The sequence below is a fragment of the Sycon ciliatum genome, chromosome 7 (assembly GCF_964019385.1).
Source record: "Sycon ciliatum chromosome 7, ocSycCili1.1, whole genome shotgun sequence".
Taxonomy (NCBI): Eukaryota; Metazoa; Porifera; class Calcarea; order Leucosolenida; family Sycettidae; genus Sycon; species Sycon ciliatum.
Genome location: NC_088649.1, coordinates 5,820,162 through 5,843,023, shown reverse-complemented (window position 1 = coordinate 5,843,023; position 22,862 = coordinate 5,820,162). Strand labels below are relative to the sequence as shown.

General features: G+C 48.1%; 1 protein-coding gene across 2 annotated transcripts in view; it reads left to right on the top strand.

Moving 5' to 3' along the window:
• The first annotated feature begins 3,609 nt into the window (after positions 1-3,609).
• The window catches only part of LOC135820820 (uncharacterized), a 57,634-nt gene continuing 38,381 nt past the window's right edge, over positions 3,610-22,862 (top strand). For both annotated transcript variants that reach the window (XM_065333862.1, XM_065333861.1), the window contains exons 1-7: positions 3,610-3,812; positions 4,531-4,884; positions 16,344-16,724; positions 18,676-18,918; positions 19,918-20,100; positions 20,238-20,531; positions 21,547-21,897. In XM_065333862.1, the coding sequence (XP_065189934.1) occupies positions 4,831-4,884; positions 16,344-16,724; positions 18,676-18,918; positions 19,918-20,100; positions 20,238-20,531; positions 21,547-21,897 (1,506 nt within the window). In that variant the 5' untranslated portion in view covers positions 3,610-3,812; positions 4,531-4,830. The remainder of the gene's footprint in view (positions 3,813-4,530; positions 4,885-16,343; positions 16,725-18,675; positions 18,919-19,917; positions 20,101-20,237; positions 20,532-21,546; positions 21,898-22,862) is intronic.

Below are 22,862 nucleotides of genomic sequence, written 5' to 3'. Positions count from 1 at the left end.
AGTCTTTTGAAATCAAAAATGCGTAGCAATGACATTGTCTAGCAGCTTGTGGATGAAAATTTCACCCAGTCTGAGGAGAATATGCAGAAACTCCGTGGGATACGAAATACAGCACTTCAATTGTGTGGAATGTTGGTTCATCAGTTGGCATGGGAACCGCTCCAGGAGGCGAGCGGCGTACGCCCCTGCGTAGAGCCACCGCGCTGACATGAATATGGTGACCTGAGCACCGGCTTCCTATATTAGTCCATTCATCAAAACTGGTCTCTAATTCTGGTGAGTTCCCGTACTAATTACGGGAACTTGATTTTGTTGATTTTGTTGCTTTTATAGCACACTTTGCAGTGCCGCGAAATTTGAAATGAAAATGGGTAAAAGCACATCAAGTCCTCAACTGGGGTTTGAACTCCACAAGTCCACAGTCATCAGGTCATACTTATTAGGCTGCGTTTACGCGACAACGCACGGCCAGTTTTCCGTTTTCAGTCCCGCATTTTTAGGCCTCGACCAAATATGCTTAAAAGAGAGCATGTTATGCTCGTCGCATATCAGGGAAAACGTCCATAATATGCCAAAGGCTTAGCATGATATGCAAAGAGATATGCCAAAATATGCTCGACATAAGCAGAAAGTGTAGATCATTTCAGTAAAATTACAACCTTGGAATATTCATTGGCTTCACGGCTATCATGCTTATGGTGCAAATCAAAACACATTCCGAATAGTATGGCTGGGGTGTATTCCCAGCAACCGTAGCGATAGTGTTCATTCATGGGGAAATGTAGCAAACGCTTCAACCATTCCAAATTCATCCATAAAAGGCATTTCTGAACGAATTTTGTCCATATTATGAATGTTTTGTCCTCATTTTCTTCAGAATATTTGAATTATATGCTGGCTCCATTCCAATATTCCCTTTGTCGCTCAATATGCCATAATTATATGAGCTGTCTCACAAAATATGCGGAAATATGCGCAAGCCTATTTGGTCGAGGCCTACCGCATTTCTTCTTTCCTTTTCGTGCGTTTACATGATCAAAGTTGATCTGAGGTGGTCTCCGTTTGTATCGTTTTCGCGCATCTACACGGGGGCAAAGGATCCGCAAAAGTTCGTCATGTGCCAAGTAAGTGTTGTCGTGGAAGCACCAATCACACTCAAGTAATAGTTATAAACAGGCCACAAAACAACACTCGTCACATGACGAAAATTGTAAAAAAAAGGATTGCCGGATCCGTGCGAACGGGTGAAAACGGAACAAACGTGACGGAAAACGAGGCCAGCACACCGTTTCGACTGTTTACACACTCAAATTTATCCGGCAGAACATTTCCGTTTTCAAATTCTTCCACCTTGGCCAGCGTTTTGGTTTTCTTCCGTTTTGGTGTACAACTTTTACGTTTTGCTCTTCGTACCGTGTAAATGAACCATGCATCCGAAATAAAAGGATTTTGTTGCGTTTTCACTCCCAGCGTTGTCGTGTAAACGCAGGAGGCACCGGGGGATTATGCCGGCATAATTACTGGCATAATTTGGTGGTTGAAAATTTGGAGCATAATTTGGCATCCTTTTGGAGGTAGGAGCATAGCTACATCGGATTGTACCACAGTTCTAGTATGTACAATGTAGACTACACAATTGTGTACATGTTCAATGCACCTGATCAGTGCTGGTGGTCTGCATGGTAAAGGGTTCGGAGGTCATGCAGATAGTGTTTTCAATGAAAAGCAGGGTAGAAATCATGGCACTACATGTACATTGTTGTATGCTCGAACTCATCTTCTTGAAAGTTCTTTCTCACACTGGTACAGTAGCAGAAGATGCGAGTGAATCAGCCTTGGTCAGGTTCCCGGGGCGAACGCTCGGAGATACAGTAAGATCGGGCGCCGAAGAACACCCAGGCTGGAAAACCGGCAAAATTTAAGAACAGTCCAGGCTAGAATTATCAGATTTAAGAACACTAGATCTACATTGTACGTAGATCTACATTGTACATGTATGGGAGGTGAGTATATGTCATGTACACGTGTAAACAGTTACTACATGTGCAGTCATTCCTATTTACGACACCCACTAGTTTAGAAGTACTACAGCACTACATGTACATGTACATGTACATGACAAACGTCATGACAAACGTCATGACGTCTCTCGACTAGCCGCGCGCGTGTGAATAAGAACGGTCTGGCTAGAATCAAAAATTTAAGAACTTTCCTAGGCTTCGCTCGAGCCCCTGCGTTCTTCGGCGCCCGATCTTACTGTAGTGCAGAGACGGGTAGTCCGCAAAAACATGTACATGTACTTTACGCATGTCACGAAGTCATGACCTCTGGATTTTAGCAGCCATGACCAGACTGAGCAGGCTATGAATATTGTTCTAATAATTAAACAAAATTGAGGTAAGGTTGATGTTCGGTCATGATGGAAGTAGATTAATCGCATGCAGGGTGAGGTTGACATCGGTTGGACGAGTATGACGATTGCGAAAACACTTGAACCGTGCATGATGATAATTTTCAAAGGTAACTCAAACTAATTTGGCAATGAAAAAATCTTTTTACAAAAGAAGTCAACTAATGAATAGAAGAAGACAGTAATGTTTTCTCTTTTCCATGTTGATCTCTAGCATGCATGGACACCTTGGAATGGGGATATACTCATGTATTTTGTTGTATTTATGGCCACTTGCAAGTACGAAAAAGGCACGATTTTCCGAATTTTGAGGCTCCATAAGTACAACAAAGTGGATATGTATCCCCGCGTGCCAAAGCGTAATACGAGGATTTTGCGAGCATAATGCGAGAATCCATGAAAGCATATTTCCATGATTTCGCGAGCATAATCCGCCGGAGCCTAAAACGCAGCCGTACTGTTGAGCTATCCGAATTCAAATAGACACTAAAAAAATTGTTTGGGCAACAGAACATACTAATGAGACTCGTAGAAAAAGAAAAAGGCCCAACCCTGCCCTGCCAGTTATTAGGACTTGCGGGGGTCGCCATGGCAAAATTAATAATAATGGAAAAACCAAGATCAATAATGCACGCAGTATGCTCTTGTTGGTACATGTACATGTACATGTACAGTACTGGTTTGAAGCCTGTGATGTGCCAGCTACAATGTAGCTGCATGCAGTCTCAACTATTACTTGAAGTGCTTGCTGCACGTTTCTTCAGAATTCCCAAACTCCATTGCAGCGTATTTCTTGCACTTGAAAATACCGCCATTCCAGCAACAGGCTCTCAGCTGCACCAAAATAAATAACTACTTACTTTGCCAATATTTCGCCCATTGGGCATCATGCACGTGCCCGGGAAGCGGTGTGCGAGAGGAATCCCACACCAGGTACTTCCCCAGACACAACTGCTAACGAGGGGAAATCCCTCATCCGACATCGGGAGATCGCATCTCGGCGGCTGGCCAGCTCACATGACATTATTTTTATCTAGGCCGAAGCGGCACCACCATGATTGTCGTGTGCATGTGGCCTTGCCAGGCCCGCGGCCCGGCCGCCCGGCCCATCTTTCGTTGGCTGCGATCGAGCATGCTATGCATGCGTGTGTGTCAATATAACACCTGGCGCTTGTTCGCAGCGTCGGTTTGTACCCGATCAGACCTTGTGAACGGATGAAGATCGAGTGCTAGTACATGTATCGGCAGCGCTTGCTGGGCATTGCCAAAAACCTAGATTCTGATTTCGTGCAGAAGCAGGTGATCCGTAGTGTGGTAAATCGACCACTACCACTGTGCCACTGCACTGCCAGCCTCAAACTCAAAGTAACAGTTGCTTACCTGCTCAAGACGCAGAGTGCAGGTGAGTTCTCCTAGCCATGCATGTATCATTGGGCGCTTTCGATTACACGCATTTCGGTCAATTCTAGAATTAGTTATTGTTGATGCACAGTTCGATTACACAAAAAGTGACAAATTCTGTCGTAAGAATTGATTTTATCCAATTCCGTCGAATCCGTCAATTCTGAAGAGAGGGCGGAATTTCTCTAATTCTGGCGCCAGAATTGCACAATCGGTGTGTTACCGGTCTGGTCATGACTCTAGCGCGCGAAGAGCCTCCCTGGCAGGGGGGTGCGCGATGCTAGGTCCACGTGTGCGCGAGGGTGTACGTGATCTCTTTTTACGATTCATCAATTTTGTTTGTGACATGACATGAATAAAATGCGTTGTGAATTCCAGTCGTTCGTTTACAAGGCCGGAATCCGCTCATTCTGGTCATTCCAGAATTTAAAAAAAACAGTTCCAGAATTGTGTAAACGTGTAATCGAAAGCGCCCATTGCACTTGATGCATAATTATAATACTTCGAAGTAATTTTTCTATAATAATTGTGATAATTATGCCAGTATAAATGTGAAAAACATCGTGCGACTCCGAACTTACATGTACTTCCCCCTCTTACAATGATGTACACCAGACCTACACTGGCTACAGCCTACACTACAGACAGTACAGACTCCTACATGACAGGATGATTCAATGATTTTTAGTATTTTTTTACTGTCTCTTTTTGTCTTCCAGCTTGCTCTCGGCTCACTCAGCCCAGGTCTTTCAGCGTAGATCGCGAAGCGTCACACTCTGGTGGTGTTTGCGACGGACTCGTCCTGCTGCGTACCCCTACATACTGTGGCCAGCGTAGGCTGTAGTGCCGTGATCGTGAGCTCATAATTATCAGCCGCTTTGTTCTTCACTGAGACTTGTTGTCAAGGTTTTCATCGAGCGAAGCAGGGCGCACGTCGGCAGATACCCGCTCGGCGCTGGTCCGATCTACCCGCACCGGTCGCGTTGTCGTGCGACGAGCACAACGGAGCAGCGAAGAGAATGGCGCAGCGGCCATTCCTCGACCCGCGCCCACCCGAGGGGGGCACAAATTCTGTAAGTACTGACAGCTGGATAATATAATTATTATTATTATTAATTTGAAAATAATTTTATATTCATACAAAGGTAGTTCTAGGTGGCAACTGAAATCCGACTACTAGTAACGTGTTCGAGTGCAGTACCGATTCAACATCCAGCTGGGGTCAGACCACCCCATGCTGCAGCCAGTGGAGGATAGCCGGGTGCTTAAGCGGCTGTGCTACAGGGAACCCGAAGTCCTTGCAGACGTTTTCACGGCTGCAAGGTTGGCCGGCCCCGGATTCTCAGGTTACTCCAGCCGAGTCTCGCGCAAACCGTGATTTTTTAAGGTGACCAGGCGCTTGGCTGTGCTTCATGAAGCCCAGGGTCAATGCAGCGGCTTTCACAGCTGCGAGGGAGACAGGGTGCTTGGCTGCGCTTCATGAAGCCCAGGGTCCATGCTGGGACTCTCACAGCTGCGATGGAGACAGGGTGCTTGGCTGCGCTTCATGAAGCCCAGGGTCCATGCAGGGGCGTTCACGGCTGCGAGCTCAGCAACCGGTGTACTGTACTATGTACACCGCTTTTCCACACGTGCCAGCAGACTTGTAGCCCGCTTGAAATTCAAGACGGACGGCTGGAAACGTCTGTGGATACGTAGATTACCGGTCGGTGTAGATTTCCATCGCTCCGCCCGTAGAGTATGGAACATGCACCTACTGCATATTGCCATTTGAACACTCGATTGTACTGTATTTTCCAGAAAACAAGCCGCACTGGAGTACATAAGCCGTAACCAGATTTTTTGGCACGAAATACTGACATTTACTCCATTTATCACCGTTAATTTGACCATCATAGTTTAAGCCGACTTTGTTTGTGTGAATTAGTGGTGTTTAAAAATAAATATATTCGACGGGTTCGCGTACCGGGCAGGTCAAGAACAAGGAGTCGTACAACTCCCTGGTCAAGAACCACCTTTCCGCTTCCGTGGGACGCCACCTTCCCATGGTCAGGCGTCAGATGCGGCTCCTAAACGGTGGGGGAGGATAGATCAGATCCACCAACCACAGGCCAAAGGCTCAAATCCCATTTTCCACATCCATTATTTAATCATGCCAGGCCACGAGTTCCCAATTAACTGTGGGTCGCAGCACAGTTGGAATAATCCTTCCGCTTCCAAGCAAGACTTGAACCTGGTACCTCTCGTTCCTCAATCATGGTCTTAGACCAACCCACTGTGCCTGACTTTGGTGTTTTAAGTAAACTTTAAACTAGGGCTGAGTCGGGTAGCATTTTCTTGGGGTATCGGGTTCAGGTCGGTTTCCACGGGGAGCACGGGTACCCGATCGGATAATGGTTCCATGGTAACATCACAATGCACCCCTTTCATTACACACTGGGTAGACATGCGGAGTGGTACATGAATTTGTCCACCTGCACTGTACATGATATCATCTGCGACTTCGGGTTTTCGGGTACTATTAGAGAGGTTAAGTTACACGTTTTTTGCCCCTTTTCAAAACGCGGTGCAAATCTCACGTTACGTGTAATTTTTAGAGGTTAAGTTACACGTGCGACGTGACGTGAAATTTTGCCTGGCAGGATTCGGGTTTAGTTCGCACAGATATTAAATCTTCCAACAAACTCGATACAACTCGATATAATTCCGGAAACTCACACAAATTCGGCCGGAATAACCAAGCGAAACTTCCAAAAACTCACGTCATGAACTTACGTGCGGGACAGTCAACTCACGTAAAACGCGTCAAATTTTACGTGAGTTTTTTCACTTTTTGACGTAAAAATTCACGGACGTAAGACTTTTACGTGAAACTTAACCTCTCTATTCTGTACCCGTCTACCCGAGATCCTCAGGGGTAGCACGGCTACCCGAGTCCCCGTGCACACCACCAGGTTAAAGTGCTGTTTATACATGTAGACCTTATTCGATAAACGTCACAATCACGTGAACCGGGGTCCCGGGAACCAGGGAGTGGCAAGAGACCTGCACTCAGTGCACAATGGACTCTGTGTGCGAACATGGGAGTAGAAAATACCAGTATTTTACTACTCCCTTGAACAAACTGGGCCTTTCTTGCCACTCCTTTCTCGTACGCGTGCCCTAGCTTACGACAAATCCCTGGAGGCGAGTCCAAAAGTTACGTTATCGAATAAGGTCTATACTCCGGAAAATATGGTAGCTGTAAACCAGCACATGCCGCCGCATGGTGGGTTACCACTGTACAGTGCCTAGAGGACTTCAACGCACTCTGCATACCGGTAGGCGAATACATTGTTTAACTATACAGTGGTATAGCTAAAAGAGAATTTATTGAGTCACGAGTGCAGCAGCCATGTTACCTTGCACTGTTCAGTAGCACATTCTTGAATGGAGCGGTCAGAGCCTGAAGAGGGACTCAGTGAGTATGGGAATGGAGCAGTCAGAGCCTGAAGAGGGACTCAGTGAGTATGGGAATGGAGCGGTCAGAGCCTGAAGAGGGACTCAGTGAGTATGGGAGGCAAACTACATTGTACTCATCATCAGAGATACAGCTATTACTAGTATTAGCCATGGTAGTAGTGGTCAAGTCCAATTTTGCACCGTGCTCATGGGCTACAGTAAATACTAGTGAGAGAGAGAGAAGAGAGAGAGAGAGAGAGAGAGAGAGAGAGAGATAGAGAGAGATGGAAAGAGAGAGGGAGTGTGTGTGTGTGTGTGTGTGTGTGTGTGTGTGTGTGTGTGTGTGTGTGTGTGTGTGTGTGTGTGTGTGTGTGTGTGCGTGTGCGTGCGTGTGTGTATCACATCCCACATTGACTCTGGCATTGTGGTGCACCGGACACGCCACAACTGCTGTGCACATGTAGTTGGTGTAGAGTGGTCGGCTGGGATTGTTCATCCTCTACTGCCCTAGGGTTAGGTTAGACCAGTACTGTCACTCTATACTATAGTGCTGTGCACACTGCAGTCTGTTGTCTGTAGTGTAGGATAGTCTATAGTGGTGTGCACACTGCAGTCTGTTGTCTATAGTGTAGGATAGTCTATACTATAGTGCTGTGCACACTGCAGTCTGTTGTCTGTAGTGTAGGATCAGACTACATACTACAAGTAGTAAGTTTTCATCGGTGACCTGTGCAGTGTAGGCTACTGACTCTGTAGCACTATCCTGGACCATGTTGTGTGTAGTAACCAGAGTGTCTAGATTCTTGAGCCTGCCTCGTAATTACAGAAGCCTGGTTTAAATACAAGCCTGATTTTCAAGATACACTGTCGGCACATAAGCCTGGTGTTAGTGTTGACATACATAGAAATACCTGGTTTGAATAGAAGCCTGATGCGAATAGAAGCCTAGCCATGACATCGGCTTCTACAGGATCAAATAAGCCCAGCTTTAGTACGCGACATCACCTGTTGTCCAACATTACGGTCAGCCAAGATCATGTGATCACACCATCACCTGTCAGCTCAGCTCAGCTGCATCATATGCGCGGTCATTGTCTTCACAATCTATGGCCACTGCATGTGCATGCCTGATCTTTTGGTGTGTGTGTGTGTGTGTGTGTGTGTGTGTGTGTGTGTGTGTGTGTGTGTGTGTGTGTGTGTGTGTGTGTGTGTGTGTGTGTGTGTGTGTGCATGGTGTGTGCTTGAGGGTAGCTAGAGTACTCCAGTCACTGACTCCTGAGCTGTGCTCTGAGCTCTGAGCCCATTCTTTTCTACTCACTTTGAAGTTCATTAGAGGTGACAGGTTGTCATTATATTGCCCTAGGGGATACTGTTTGGCTAGCCTTCAACAGTTGTCCTGACAGCATGTTCAGAAGACTTCAGCTGGCGCCTCTCCTGCTGGGGCACCCGGGCCAGGAGCTCATGCAACCACCACTGAGCTCCTCACTACCACACGCTGTTGAAGGAGAACGGCACTCGAAGGGACATCCCCCAGCGTACGATTGCTGGGGACTGTCCCTTCGGCCTTGACCAAGCTACATAATCATTGAAAATCATTGAACTACAGTACATGTAGTACAAGTACACAGAAGAAGCCTTGCTTGGTAGTTTATCATGTTTTTCGATTTTGCCAGCCGGGTTATGGTTGTAGTCAGGAGCACTACGCGTCCTCGCCTTGGAACATGCTGTCAAAACCGAAAAACAAGTACACAGAAGTAGCCACAAACTCAGCCATTTGAAAATAATCTCAACCGTCCACCTCTCCACACTGCGCTCTTGGCCTACATTCACAACACCACTCCATAGCGAGGAAGTTCGTTCTTGGGTAGATGTTCCATATCCTCCAGACAGCTGTTTCGCTCATTAAGGATCTCCTCAGTGGAGGTAGATAACGAATGAATAGCAGATAAAGCAATGAGTATATGGTAAAGTGGCGCAATTGCGCACTTTCGACATAGAAAAGTGGCATACCCAAAGAAGTTGAAGGACTTAGGTGACTGGTGACGAAAGTTCTAAAGGTGATAACGAAACACACAGTGCTGCTGGAACATGCATGCAGATGGCGCTATAATTTAGACAAGCACGCGAAGCAGACAATCTATTAGAAGTTCGCACTAACCATGCTAACGTTGCTACACATAGTATCATATATGCATCATTCAGATTCATGATAGATTGAAATGAAGTGACGGTCCCATAGTGACGTGACGACGAGGTGACGACGAGGTGAGAGAAGCGGAAGAGTTCCAGAGGCAGATGCCCGTGGAGCCATTCACTGCACTGCCCGCCGTGTGAGGTTCCTCCACTGCCACTCCTGCCGTTGAGGACAAAGTAATAGTTGTTGCTGTAGGCGCAAACGTCATCGCTGGCGACGTGTGCGCCTACAGCAATAACTTTGTCGTCAACGGCAGGAGTTGCGCCATGGCAAGTGGCTGCAATGGCTGTGCCTTTGTTCATGACGATCATCATACGTGTACAATGTAACATTAGACGGTACAATAATATGTAGGTGCAGGTGGCGATCTCAATGCAAGCTGTTCCTGAATATATTCCTCCTCTGCTTTGTCCATTTCATACTACCAAAAGTCCATAAACAATCTATGCACTCTTGATACTACCTACTTGGAAGTAGTATTTCCATGTCTGTTGTGACCTCGTCTCTCTTTCTGTGCTAAGTTGCGCACGTGTTTGAAAGAAGGCATCAGCGCAAAGGCCGCTTCATTGCCAAACATGAGATGCAGCTAGGAAGCACTCACTGCATGAATCGTAGCAGTGGTGGTGAGTTTCACTTTTTAGAGAGCTCCGCTAACCTACACGTACACGTAGGCCTAGGGTCTTGACTTCATGGCGGCCCAGACGCATCATAATCGTCACTTTGTCGCACCGGTGGTCCGATCGAACAGATCCTTGTTACTTGTATGCTGTGTGCCTCGTTGGAATACTCACTGACGCCGCTGGACTAGCACTCGCCGCTCGCTATGCACTGACTGTCTGTGTCTGACTCTGTGCATGGGCTCATGAGTCATGGACTACTGTCTGGTGAAGATCGGCCCTAGGACCTGGCGCCTGGCATGGCATGGCCAGAGAACTCGGATCCGACCTCAAGATTAAGACTACCGTACTAATACGCCCCAGGCTACGCGGCCCTAACACCACACACGTGGCAGCTACATGTAATGTACGTTACCGTCGTTGTAGGCTAGAATGGGGACTTTCCCCGAGTTTGGCAGAGGGAAAGTACCGTCCTTGCTGCACTTTGTAATTTTTCTCTGGCACCCCCGCCGTCTAGTCTGCGATCCGATCTCTTGACTGGCACGTCACCTGGTCACACTCACAGCTAGATCGACTACAGTGCAGAGTAGACGGTACACACTAGTCACTTACGAGTATCATTCTTTTCTCATGCACGATCGAGGGATGATTGAGAGACGAGGGTCGCGTTATTCGCAAGGTTGACTGTCGTACTTCCAAGAACAGTTGTCTAAAGTCCTTAGGCTGCTTACAGTGCTCAATGTCCCGTGGACAGAGCCAGTAATACAAATATTACACAGCAATGAATCAAACAAGTCTCTTTCCGCTGATACCCCGAGTTTCGTGTGAAAACACGTCATCAGACAGTAGCATATGTACTTCCAAGAACATGTAGTAGATCTATCTATCAAGAGTATACTCTTGTAAAAGGTTTTTCATTTGACCCGACGAGACCACACGACGCTTGCAGACAACAGCACGAACAGTTCACCAGCCACACTCCACGAAAGCAAGTAGAAAAGGAAGATGGCAACAAAGAAGTATACTCTTGGCAGTGGGAGTCGAAATAAAACAAGCTTAGCCCGAGTAAAACTATGGACTCACTTGTTTGGTCTAACCCAGAGAAAGGATTGATGGACATGGCAGCCATCTCTTTCTCAGTGATCGCACCAACGCTGGCGTTTCTTTGTGTCTCCGACGACTGTACATGTATTGTTGTTGGTTTGACAGCATGAAACAAGGTGGAGGACACCGTGTTCGGAACACAGTGACCTTACTGCTGTCATACCAACAACAACATGTGTGAACTAAAACAAGGTTTATCTAATACTGTACACCAGAGCGAGGGTGTACCCAGTGTGCTGACAGTGCTCAACACCATGGCGGAGGCAGAGCGTAGTACACAGAACAGAACAACAAGGACAATCAAGACTTGTTTGCTGCGACTTCAAGTTTCATGCTCTCGCAATCATCAGGCAACAAACATTGATTGTCCTTCGTGTTCTCTTTATAGTACTGTACATGTACATGCTGCCCATTGTATTGCCAGCGTTCGTCCTGTTGTTGCCTTGTTGGGTCGCAAATCAAATCAACTGCCCTGTACTAGCTATGTGGCACTTTCCTGGTCATCTGTAGCCAAGGACTGGTCATCGATTCACACTCTTCGAATTTTAGAGGCTCAACTGCAGCCGAATAATCATCTGTTTCAGAGTTTCTTCAAACTTGTAGAAAAAATTGGAAGCGTCTCCAATTCTTCAATGCTGTACACTGACTGGTACATGCATTTCCGCAATCCACACCAGTCCAAACGAACACTTAGGAAATTTAAAAACGAACGTTTTCCTTCCCTTCTCTTCATAGGCTCTTACAGGGAATAAAGGAACAAAAATGACTAACACAGCAATTCATATGGGCAAAGAATTGAGGGACATACATATCACCAAGAGTAGATAAACAAGAGTGTGCAACTCCGGATCTCTCCTGCACAATCTGCAGATACCCCCGCCCACGGCGGAATTTTTTGTTGACGTCACCTTTTTTTCAGAAACGCGGACTTTGCCGCAGAGCAGTGTGAGAGCACGTGCTGGGCACCGACCTTGTAGTGTAAAGCCCGGCCAAGTGCACGAGGGAAACCTCTCCAAAATGCTCGCAGTGCGTGCGTCGTCGAAAAGATTACGTCAACAAAAAATTCCGCCGTGGGCCAACCCATCCGCGAGTTGCACACTCTTGTTTATCTACTCTTGATATCACGCTACAAGTGTGAAAAGTTAGCGAGTCAAAACAGCATGAACATACTCCTCGAAGTAGTCGTGACATAAGTACGATCATGTAGATCTGCATGGACATGTACAAAATGTACCGTACAATGTACCATGTATACGCCCGTCGCAAGAGAAGCACGCAAATCTGCAAATGCACTGGATGTGCACCCACAGATTTTCTCTTATAGCAACGATAGCGAACAGGATCTGAATGAGACAGATCAAGACTTGCACCAGATAACTGTCTAATCCACACAACTGGCGAAGCCATGTGAATTGACCACCAAATCACCAATGCACACCTGGTCTACACCACACGGAGTACATCGGCATAAAACGGCCAAGACAGTTACCTATGCACACCCTACAATTGCTGGGGTAACCAATATAGACAGCACGCTGCTTTGCTAGAAGCAGACACTAGATGCACTGGTACCTTGAAGTGAAATTGGAGGTACTTTACCAACCGGCCTTGGCTACTGAATACTGGGAACCAGAGCCAGCAGACATACCGACAACCTCAGCCATGAAAGCTATTATACAATGTAGTAACGAGTACTAACGACACACTGGATTGTGGAGCCGAAATTAGTCCAAATGCTTTGGCAAGAAGGTAGCCTTGCAACAGGTTGGCACAAAATGTAGATCTACATGACTGCACTTACTTGGATCGGACGGCCCGGATGTCGACATGACTGATTGTCCTCTTACCTACGCATGAAATTGTCGATGTTTTTTTGGTTGCACATTTGCAAAATATAGGGGGTTCCGTGGAACCCCGCCCCCCCCCCCCCCCCCCCTCCCTCCGGATACGCCACTGGGTTTGCATGGTTTGTGTAGCCAGTGAGCTCCCGGGGGCGGTGGGTCTGTACAGACTGTAGCCTGTAGGTGCAGGTGTAGCGGCCTGACGGCCTCGCTGCCATGACGTCAATCACTCACCAACACACATATACGCATGCGCACGAAACACCTCCTCTTCCCCTGGCTCTAGCTCTTTGTCTTGAGTGAACAAGAAGCTGTCAAGCATTGTATTTGTAGTAAGTACTGTCCACCGGAGTTGTATTTCCCAGGCCCCACGGTGCTATGTTCCAGGAATCATCTGTCACCACGGTTCTAGAATAATTACAGATATGACCACTGCCACCTCGGGTGCCTAGAAAAAGATCATTTCCAACTAGCTTGCGGTGCAGTACAGTGCGCTATTTATGTAATATTTAATTTTCAAAAAGTTTGGAGTGATGGCGGTACACACTCCTGGCAGTTCCTGGGCTAATCTTGCGAAGAGAAAGGACGGATTAATTCACCCCAGATCGTAGCTGGTGCTTTTCAGAATTGAACTGCATAGCTGAAGACTGCTGGCATGTGCACGCTGCCGGCGACAGGTACTTTTGTTGCGCTGCTTGTTATCTGCATAGTTATTGCCATGTAGTATTAGTACGGGCCATGGAGGACGACCCATGATAATACCTTTGTTTATCTTGATTGGTCGACAGCATGTTACCGGGCGGAATGCGCACTGTGTCGAAAACAGTGCTCCTGACAACCGAATTAACCGATGAACATGCTAATCTACCAAACAAGGCATACATTATGCCGTTGTTCGTTGTGGCTTAGTTAGTCACAAGTGTGTAACTGCAAGCACGTCTCCTGATGTGGATACCGTTACGGTCACAAGTCTCTACTTTCTCCGTTACCAAAAACTTCGTGATGGAATTTTGAGGGGCTGATTTGGGCACAAACTGCCGTTAAATGAGTCGCAATCACTTTCTTGGCCTTCCCAGGCATGCCATGACAGAGGTACAATGCAAGGAAAGCGACCTTTCACAACAAGCCGAGCGGAATCGATGGTTGCGCTGTGGAAACATAGTTATAGGTGATGACAGTCATGGCGATCGAAACTGAAATACCACTTCTCCGAGGGGATATTGCGTTGCTTGGCCTCTCTGTCACTTTAACACTGAGTAAGTTGGAGATTGAAAGAGAGCGATGAAACGGAGTAGCGAGCCCACACAATGAGCGAGTGAACAAGGAGCTGCTCTGATCGCACGGCTCAATGAAAATAAGTCTGAACTCAAGATCTTGTTCAACCTGCGCAAAGCCCAGATTCGAATGCTGATGACCATGCATTCTTTCAGAAGTCCGCTGTCCGATGCGAGTCTCGTGGCTAAAGAAAGTCGACTGGATTTGCTAGCCGCTGCCGTTCAGTGCTGGCAGGGGAATCCATTAGAGAAAATGGGATCAGTTTGGCTGGGCCTTTACTCCTCGTTTCGCGGAGTTCAGACAGCGAAGATGAAACCAAGGAGTCGTAAAATATTTTCACGACTCCCTGGTGGAAACGAGTAATCGCCATTGCGGCGAATCACGCAGCTTGAAAGCCAAATTACTTGAACGACGGCGACATCAAGGTCAGCCCAGTGTGATGAAAGAAGCCGAGGCAAGGCTGAAACGAGCTGAACAACAACTCGAGAGAGATGATGACTCGCGTACAGCAGATGATGACTCGCGTGCAGCAGATGACGACAGCGACGCAGATCAAAAATGAATCGAGCAAAAGCGACGCAAACTGAACTCTCTGCTCATTCCGCCAACAGTTTCTCTTGTAAAGGCGCTGTACATAGGCTGAATCACCTTCGTCCAGTGATTTGCAGTCGATACAAACTGTTCTTGATCTGTTCTAAGCGTTTTCATATCCATCAAAATCCATCACGAAGTTTTTGTTAACGGAGGAAGTATGTACATGACCCGATGGGGTTTCTGTAATGACTTCTGGAGTGCTCCGTCCGCTCCTTCGTGTGACAGCGGAAGGACATGCCATACGGTAGTCTTGCCTTGAGCCTCAACCTCCGGACTACACTATTAAAGTGTTACGTTCGTGCAAGGGCTCTGAAAGGTGCAGACTTTCGTTGTGAAGACTTAGTGTTGAAATGCCGAAGACTGCAAGATGGTACTCATGGGTATAATTTTTCAGAAATTTCAGGTGCTCAACATTAATTCGTTTAGGTATGAGGCCCAAAAAGAACATGTTAGGTCAACCTGTTGCTATCAGGTTCGGCCTCATTTTCTCTGTGCTGCGCTGATGAGTCCACAGATGATGGAACAGTTCTGTCCGCAGATTGAGTGTTAGGCCAACAGAAATTTTAGGTACAGACACTAGTAAGCAGTCCCCCACTGGATGATGCGAATCAGTGCTCGTGAAGCTAATGGAATGTTTAAAACTACGGAGAAGGAGTGTCTATTAGGTAATGTGCTGGTCGATGTGCAGCTATTAACATGTTAGGTATGAAAGAGATGCACCGAAAGTAGCAAAGTAAAAGTACACTAAAAATGTGTGAAATTACAGTATTCAGTGCTTGTCAAGTATTTTATTCGTGAGGGCGGTTTCACTGCCTCTCCGAAACAGAGAGAGAGAGAGAGAGGGAGGGAGGGACGGACGGACGGAGGGGGGAGGGAGCTAGCGGGAAAGAGCGAGAGAGAGGGAGAGAGAGAGAGAGAGGGAGAGAGAGACTAGCAGACAGACAAACAGACAGACAGAGAAGGAGAAGGAGAAGAAGAAGGACAGAACACATGTTTGCCAACTGCATCACGTATTTCCTCAGACATCTCCCCCCCCCCCCCACCCCTGTTCCCTTTCATGGAAAAATTGGAATCTCTCCTGTTGGCATTTGGCAGCACCAGTTCGTGCATTACGTCCAAAACCACACGGTAAACCACGGCCGGTCAGAGATAGGATATAGTTGACCAGTGTTCAACTCTCCTAATCTACCCACACACCTCAGTCCTGTGTCCACCCCAGGGCCGGGGCAGCCGAGTCAGCACCCGGGGGGGGGGGGGGGGGTACAAACTAACACGCTGCAGGCGTGTGCTGACAGCGTGCCCAGTACGCATAGTTCACGCATGTGAATTTGAGAACTCTCATGAAAGAGGGAAGAGTGGAATGTCTGTTGCTGCTTCCCTCTGTCCGGCGTGTAAGAGGAACTCAAGAAAATTGAATTTTGAAAAAAACGCGTTTGTATGCTGGTGTTTGTGTTTTGTTGTTTTAGAGTGGCTTCATGTCAAGTCAAAGTTTCGTGGACTGTGTGAACAGGACCAATGTACAGTTTCCAGGTGCTCAGCCTGCAGTGGAACAGTCATTTGATGCTGCAGCGCTGCAACATCAACAGTTGCAGCACCAGCCATGGTCAATGCAACAAGATCATGCACAGCACCTGCAGCAACAGCAGCAGCCGCATGTACAGCAGTCGCCAATGCAACAATATCAAGCGCAACAGGTGCAGCAGCTGCGGCCGCAGCAGCAACAACAACTGCAGCAGCAGCTACAACAACAGCAACAGCTGCATGGACAGCAACAGCAGCAGCGACAATATCAGCAACCAACGGAGCAATACCAACAAGCTACCAACCAGCTTGCTGAACTAAGCCAGGTAGCGATTTGTTTGACAACTCTGACGTGTATAAGCTAGTTTAGCATCAACCCTCGAGTGCCCATCATGCTAGGGACTATGAGATAACAATCCATCTGGCCATGGCAACCGACAACAGGGGGCTATGGTCAGACCAGTTTAGAAACACGCAGGGGGTTGTTGCAGGTGTCGTAAAGTTTAGAATGTGGCCGGAACGTACATTTTACACGGTTCCGCAATTTGTGAGGTGAACTATCTCACTCATCCTCCACTCTCATGTAGGAGAGCGAGGCAGTTCTTCTTATTACAGACCCCCCCCCCACTCCTATTACCTTCCACCCCTATTATCTCCCACCCCTATCATCTCCCACCCCCTTCATCTCCCACCCCCATCATCTCCCACCCCTATTATCTGCCACCCCTATCATCTGCCACCCCCGTCATCTGCCACCCCCATCATCCCGCACCCCCATCATCTCCCACCCCTATCATCTCTCACCCCCATCATCTCTCACCCCCAGCATCTTCCACCCCCATCATCTCCCACCCCTGACATCTTCCACCCGATCATCTCTCACCCCCATCAGCTCCCAACCCGATCATCTTCCAACCCGATCATCTCTCACCCCCATCCTCTATTACCCCCATCATCTCCCAACCCGATCATCTTCAACCCCCATCATCTCCCACCCCCATCATCTCCCAACCCCATCATCTTCCAACCCCATCATCTCTCACCCCCATCCTCTCTCACCCCCATCATCTCCCAACCCGATCATCTCCTACCCCCATCATCTCCCACCCCATCATCTCCCAACCCGATCATCTTCCAACCCCATCATCTCCCACCTCCATCATCTCTCACCCCATAATCTCCCGATCCTTTCTCCTTTCTGTATTTCATATTGCGGCGAGGGAAAGGGACCACACTTTGAATTGATCACTACACCGCATCGTGCAACAATGTCAGCCGTTAACTCTTAGGTGCCGGTAGGTCGATTTCGACCTATGCTGACAGTGCATACTAAAAACGAGCACAGAGCCAGTCTCGTACATCGCAGGTGCCTGATTTTTTGTACAGAGACCCTTCAGTAGCTGGCCTGTAGATAGCAATAGAGAAAGTAGGGGGTTGCATTTGAAAAAGTTGAGTCGTGATCAACGACGATCGCGCAGATCAGCGGAAGTCAATCGAGCGTGGCAGCCTACGCACGTGTCGCGCAACATGAACAAAACGTTGCTGTTTCGCCTCGTTTTCGACTAGTACAGTTCATGGCTACTACAGCTGACCTCCGTCATGGATGCTGCAGGAGCGCTTGAGTTGTTTGAAGAGTTGGAGGCCGATGATGCCCGTGTAAAAGAAGAATCAGAAGACGACGATGGTGAATAATCTCACGCTCTTTTCTCTGACGGAAACCTGCCGTCATCAGATGAGGAAGACCGACTCAACGATGATTTGGTTTTCGGTGAATTTCTTGAGAACGGCAGCTCTTCAGATGAGGACAAATTTTCCGACGATGAGCTTCAAGAAGCTGTAGGGCGAGGGCGAGTGCAGCCAGTTTGTGGACGTGCTCCGCTCGCGCTGCGCGGAGAAATTGCTCGCGGCGCTGGTCGAGCTCAGCCAGCTGATGGAACAGCTGATCGTGGCGTGCGTGGCGCGTGTGGCGGAGGCCGTGGCGGAGGCCGTGGGTTGGTAGTGGATTCGGCGTGCTGAGTGGTGTTGGCGACCAAGATGTTCTTGGACCAGCGCAGTACCCTGACCCTATTGTAATTTTTTCTGACTTGAAAATTCAAAAATCGGATTTTGCTGTGTCTTGCCATTCAGAATACACACTTTTGTCGCTACATCATCTAATCGGTTGCGGAGGCTTTCCAAAAAATTGAACCAAAACTACGAAAAATCTAAAATTCAGTCAGGCACCAAAGGGTTAAACGGGTTTTTCTCCTGCTGTAATCGTGTATTTGTCTTGTCCAGGTTGCGTCTGCGCTGCCTGCATCCTGTACCGGCACTGCTTCTAACGGCTTTAACGTCGCTGGTCAGCACTACACACTGTCAGGCATTGGGGCTGCATTTGGGCAGGACAATGTAGGAACGGCAATGGAGGATGGCATGGATTCGTCTGACAAGGGCTACTCTTCTGGACCAATGGCTACTCTTGCCACCATTGCTGGTGACGTTGAGCTGGAGCCGATGTCAATGCAATCTTCTGGCCCGCAGGTAAGCCACTTTAAAGTGCCCTGACCAGGGAAGGACCTGGTGATGCGGTGCTCTCGCTGTACTTTTCGGTAAATCCAATTGCCATTGGCCTTGCTTGTTCCAACCCCCTGTTCATTAATGCCAATCCATTGGTCACTGCTTCAACCTCCGCCCCCCCCCTCCCCCCCCCCCCCCTTTCCCCTGATGTCAGTTCCCACACTGGCATGCGCTGGTCTGAGGTGGGTTCTGGTATAAAGGGGTTGCTGCCACATTATTTTGGCACGGAAATACAAGAGGCTAGGTAGACTGCTTTACTGTAACTTGAAGTTTCACACGCTGAGTGGCCATCAAACAGTACCAACAGACAGCACCATCAAACAGCACCATCAAACAGCACCATCAAACAGCACCATCAAACAGCACCAACAGACAGCACCAACAAACAGCACCAACAAACAGCACCATCAAACAGCACCGACAGACAGCACCATCAAACAGCACCATCAAACAGCACCATCAAACAGCAGCAACAGACAGCAAAACACTGTCACCATTGTCACAGGGAATTGTTTTTTCCGCTCTCCACTCAGATGCAGGTGTGTGGAGCACTCATTCGAGATGCCCCGGCCAGCCCTGATTCACGGTGTAGGCATAGCACGTTCAGCGGCATGGGTACATCAGTTAAAGCCATGTCGGAATGTTTTTTGTGGGGTGTGTGTGGGGGGGGGGGGTAGGGGGTATTTGAGTACCGAAAGCAACCCCCAGCCGCCTGGTGCTTAGCTGCCTAGCACCGAAGTGGAACTTGTCGAAATACTGACACTTGCATGAGACGTACAGGTTCCTGGCATCATTTTTGGCGGTCACGTGAAGGTGCAGTTTCATACATTTTTTTAATCTCCACAAATGCCTTTTAATTTCTTTAGGGGACGACAATTGGGGCTGGGCATTGTGAGTGGTCGCATCTTCAAGGCTACATTGTCCCGTGTTCTGCGTGTGATTATTCTTTGTAATTCCTTGTAGGGGCAATTACCAAACAACACCACTCCAACTGGAATACTTCCACTGGGTGGCTCTGCATCTTGCAATAATGGTGGTGGTGTGAATGGAGCTCCATTTCAACCATATGCTCAAACCAATGGCAATGGTTCAATGGCTTTCAATACCACCACCAACACTAGTGATCTTTGCACCACCCATAATCAGGTTCGTATGTGAGCGATCATCATTGTCTCTCTGTGCCTCTGTTTATCCGTCGCTCTGTTTTGTTTTCGCCTTGCTACCAGCAAGGCAGCATTGGGGTTGTTTCTGTTGCATTCTGTATTCTCTCTGTTTTTACCCAGGGTCCACAAACAGTCCATGCTGTGAAAGCGGCTGCATTCTCTTGCAGCAGCAGTAGCGACAACATCAACAACACAAGCAGTGGGAGTGGCGCATCCGATGCGGACACTGCCCTGCCTAACGTGAATCAAATTGACCGGCGTCTGTTGGTCTCCCAAACCGGTCTTTACCAAGGCGGTGGATCCAGCTTGAATGTCGGTACTGTGCCAGTGGCCAACCATTTGATTAAACCAGCACATGCTGTAATGCCTGGATCAAACACAAGCATCTCTGTTCACCCAGTTCCTAACAGTCAGGTACTTTGTGTGCTCCTTGGTGTCTACAGGTGTGCCCGTGTGTGTGTGCGTGCGTGTGTGTGTGTGTGCGTGCGTGCGTGCGCGCATGTGTGTGTGTGTGTGTGTGTGTGTGTGTGTGTGTGTGTGTGTGTGTGTGTGCCAGCTAGTTCGGTTGGTGGGTACACGTATGCCAGATAGTGTTAGGCCTGTTGCCAATGGGCTTGGCTGCTTGAAGGTGTATAGTTGTTCATATACTTTCTATTTGAAGTATACATGCCAGTTAACCATGGACTGCTTCTGGCTAGATAAACTCTTGTGTAATCAATGGTGCTAGTGAAGCTTATATCAGATTCACTCTGATTTAGCCACTCACACTTGTACCAAGTATTACCTTCACTGGGGGCAGGGGTACCTGCAGTTGGATCCCGGGACGGATACCCTGATGCCGTCAATCCTTTTTCTGCACCTTGTCCTCACCCACTTACTGAGGTGTGGTGAGCCCATAAGTGGGATCATTTCAAGTCCACCCTAGTTTGGGGATTTCAGGGGGTGTCGGCCGTTGGGTGGTTCAATGGCCAATTGAGTCATCTTTCCAAGATTCCTTTTGAGTCTCTCTCCCCTCTCCCAGGGAGACCCACGTGACCAGTTTTGGCAGTGAGCAAGTACAAGTACAAGTGTGTGCGTGTGTGTGTGTGTGCGCACGTGTGTGCGCGCGTGCGTACGTGCATGTGTGTGTCCATGGGCAGAGGTGGGCTGGATGCTGAAACAGTGAAAAGAAATCATGCATGCTCTCTGAAGACCGGAACAACTGCCCACTTCTTGCAAGGGGCGTTTATAACAACTCGCTCAACAAGTACTGAATGAGATACCAACTTGTTTCCATGTCCCAAATTGGGCCCAGCTGGCTGGGCATTGCAATGTGTTTGGCAATGAGTTTATACCGAGTTGAAGCCGTTATGAACTTGTTATGCTTTCGGTGTAGGAGTTTCCTGACCACGTCCATGTCTCGTCTTTTTGTTTGCCCAAACTACTCCAGGGCAACTTTAGACCACCTAATGAATTGGACACAGCCTTCATCAACAGTCAGCCTCCCGGCCGCAACAATGCTTCCATGGTGCATGCTGCCGTCTCGAAGTCACACACTGGAATGGTACCTACCAACGAGACAGCTGCTTCACTGCCGATAAACAATCAGTCATCTATGGCTAGCCAACAACAGCAGCAACAACACCAGCAGGAACAATTGCAGCATCAGCAGCAACAGCAATACCAGTATCAGCAGCTGCGGCAGCAGCAGAAGTGGAATTCGCACGGTGCAGGCCTACACGAATGCCCTATACTATCCGACAATGATATCGAGGATTTACTTGGATGTATGACACCGGATGTAAGTTGACCCGGCCTATATGTGTGTGTGTGTGTGTGTGTGTGTGTGTGTGTGTGTTTGCGGGTCTGTGTGTTGTGTGTTTGCGAGCCTTTGTGTCGTGTATTAGTGGGTCTGTGTGTGTTTGTTTGCGTGTGTGGGGGCGCGCGGTTGTGTCTGTGTGGACTTTCTTATACTTCCTCCGCGTCATCGAAATTGTCGCAGTTTGACTTTTTATATAAAACGGGGTATTTACTCTCCAGCACTCGTACCAGAGGCAAGGAATTCGACATAGGCGATAGTCATCAGTATAGAGTGACGGCAAAGGTCTATTTTCTGTTATTGGAAGCTGGAATTTTTGAACTAGACGCAATTTCTTCGCTGATGTCGCTGCGATGGTAATTTAGACTCGCTGAGATCAGTCAGGCGTTGCAGTCTGCACATTTCTCGTGCTGATGGCCATTCACTCAAGCCTCATCACTGTTTTACCTTAGCTGGGGTGAGAATGACTTCGTGGAACAAGTGGCAGCGCTTGGAGAAACATCGAGGGGTCAGCAAACTAAATGCTTGCAACAGCGATAAAATTTGTCCCTCTGGCTGAGACACTCAGTACATGATTGTACCTGCAAGAGCCGTGTAGACTCTACACGTAGTGCTAGTGATGCACGCGCAGGTGCCGTACCGGTACCGGGCCATGGTATACCAGTGATGCTGAAAAAGAGGGCGCGCTGGACGTGATAGTACACTTACCTGCATGAGCTGTGACCACACAGCTAAAATAAAAAAATGGCCATGCCACGGCTAAAAAAAGGTCATTTCAAGATCGAGGTGATTCCGCCGACGGTAATCAACCGACCTCGCAACGATCGTGTATTCTTACTAGGCTTCGTTGGTGGTGAAATAGAAATCATCCAGAGCTAGCAGACGACAAGCATAGCAGCTCTTGTCCTGTGGAGAAAGTCAAAGCGTTGGAGATGAGGCACGACCAA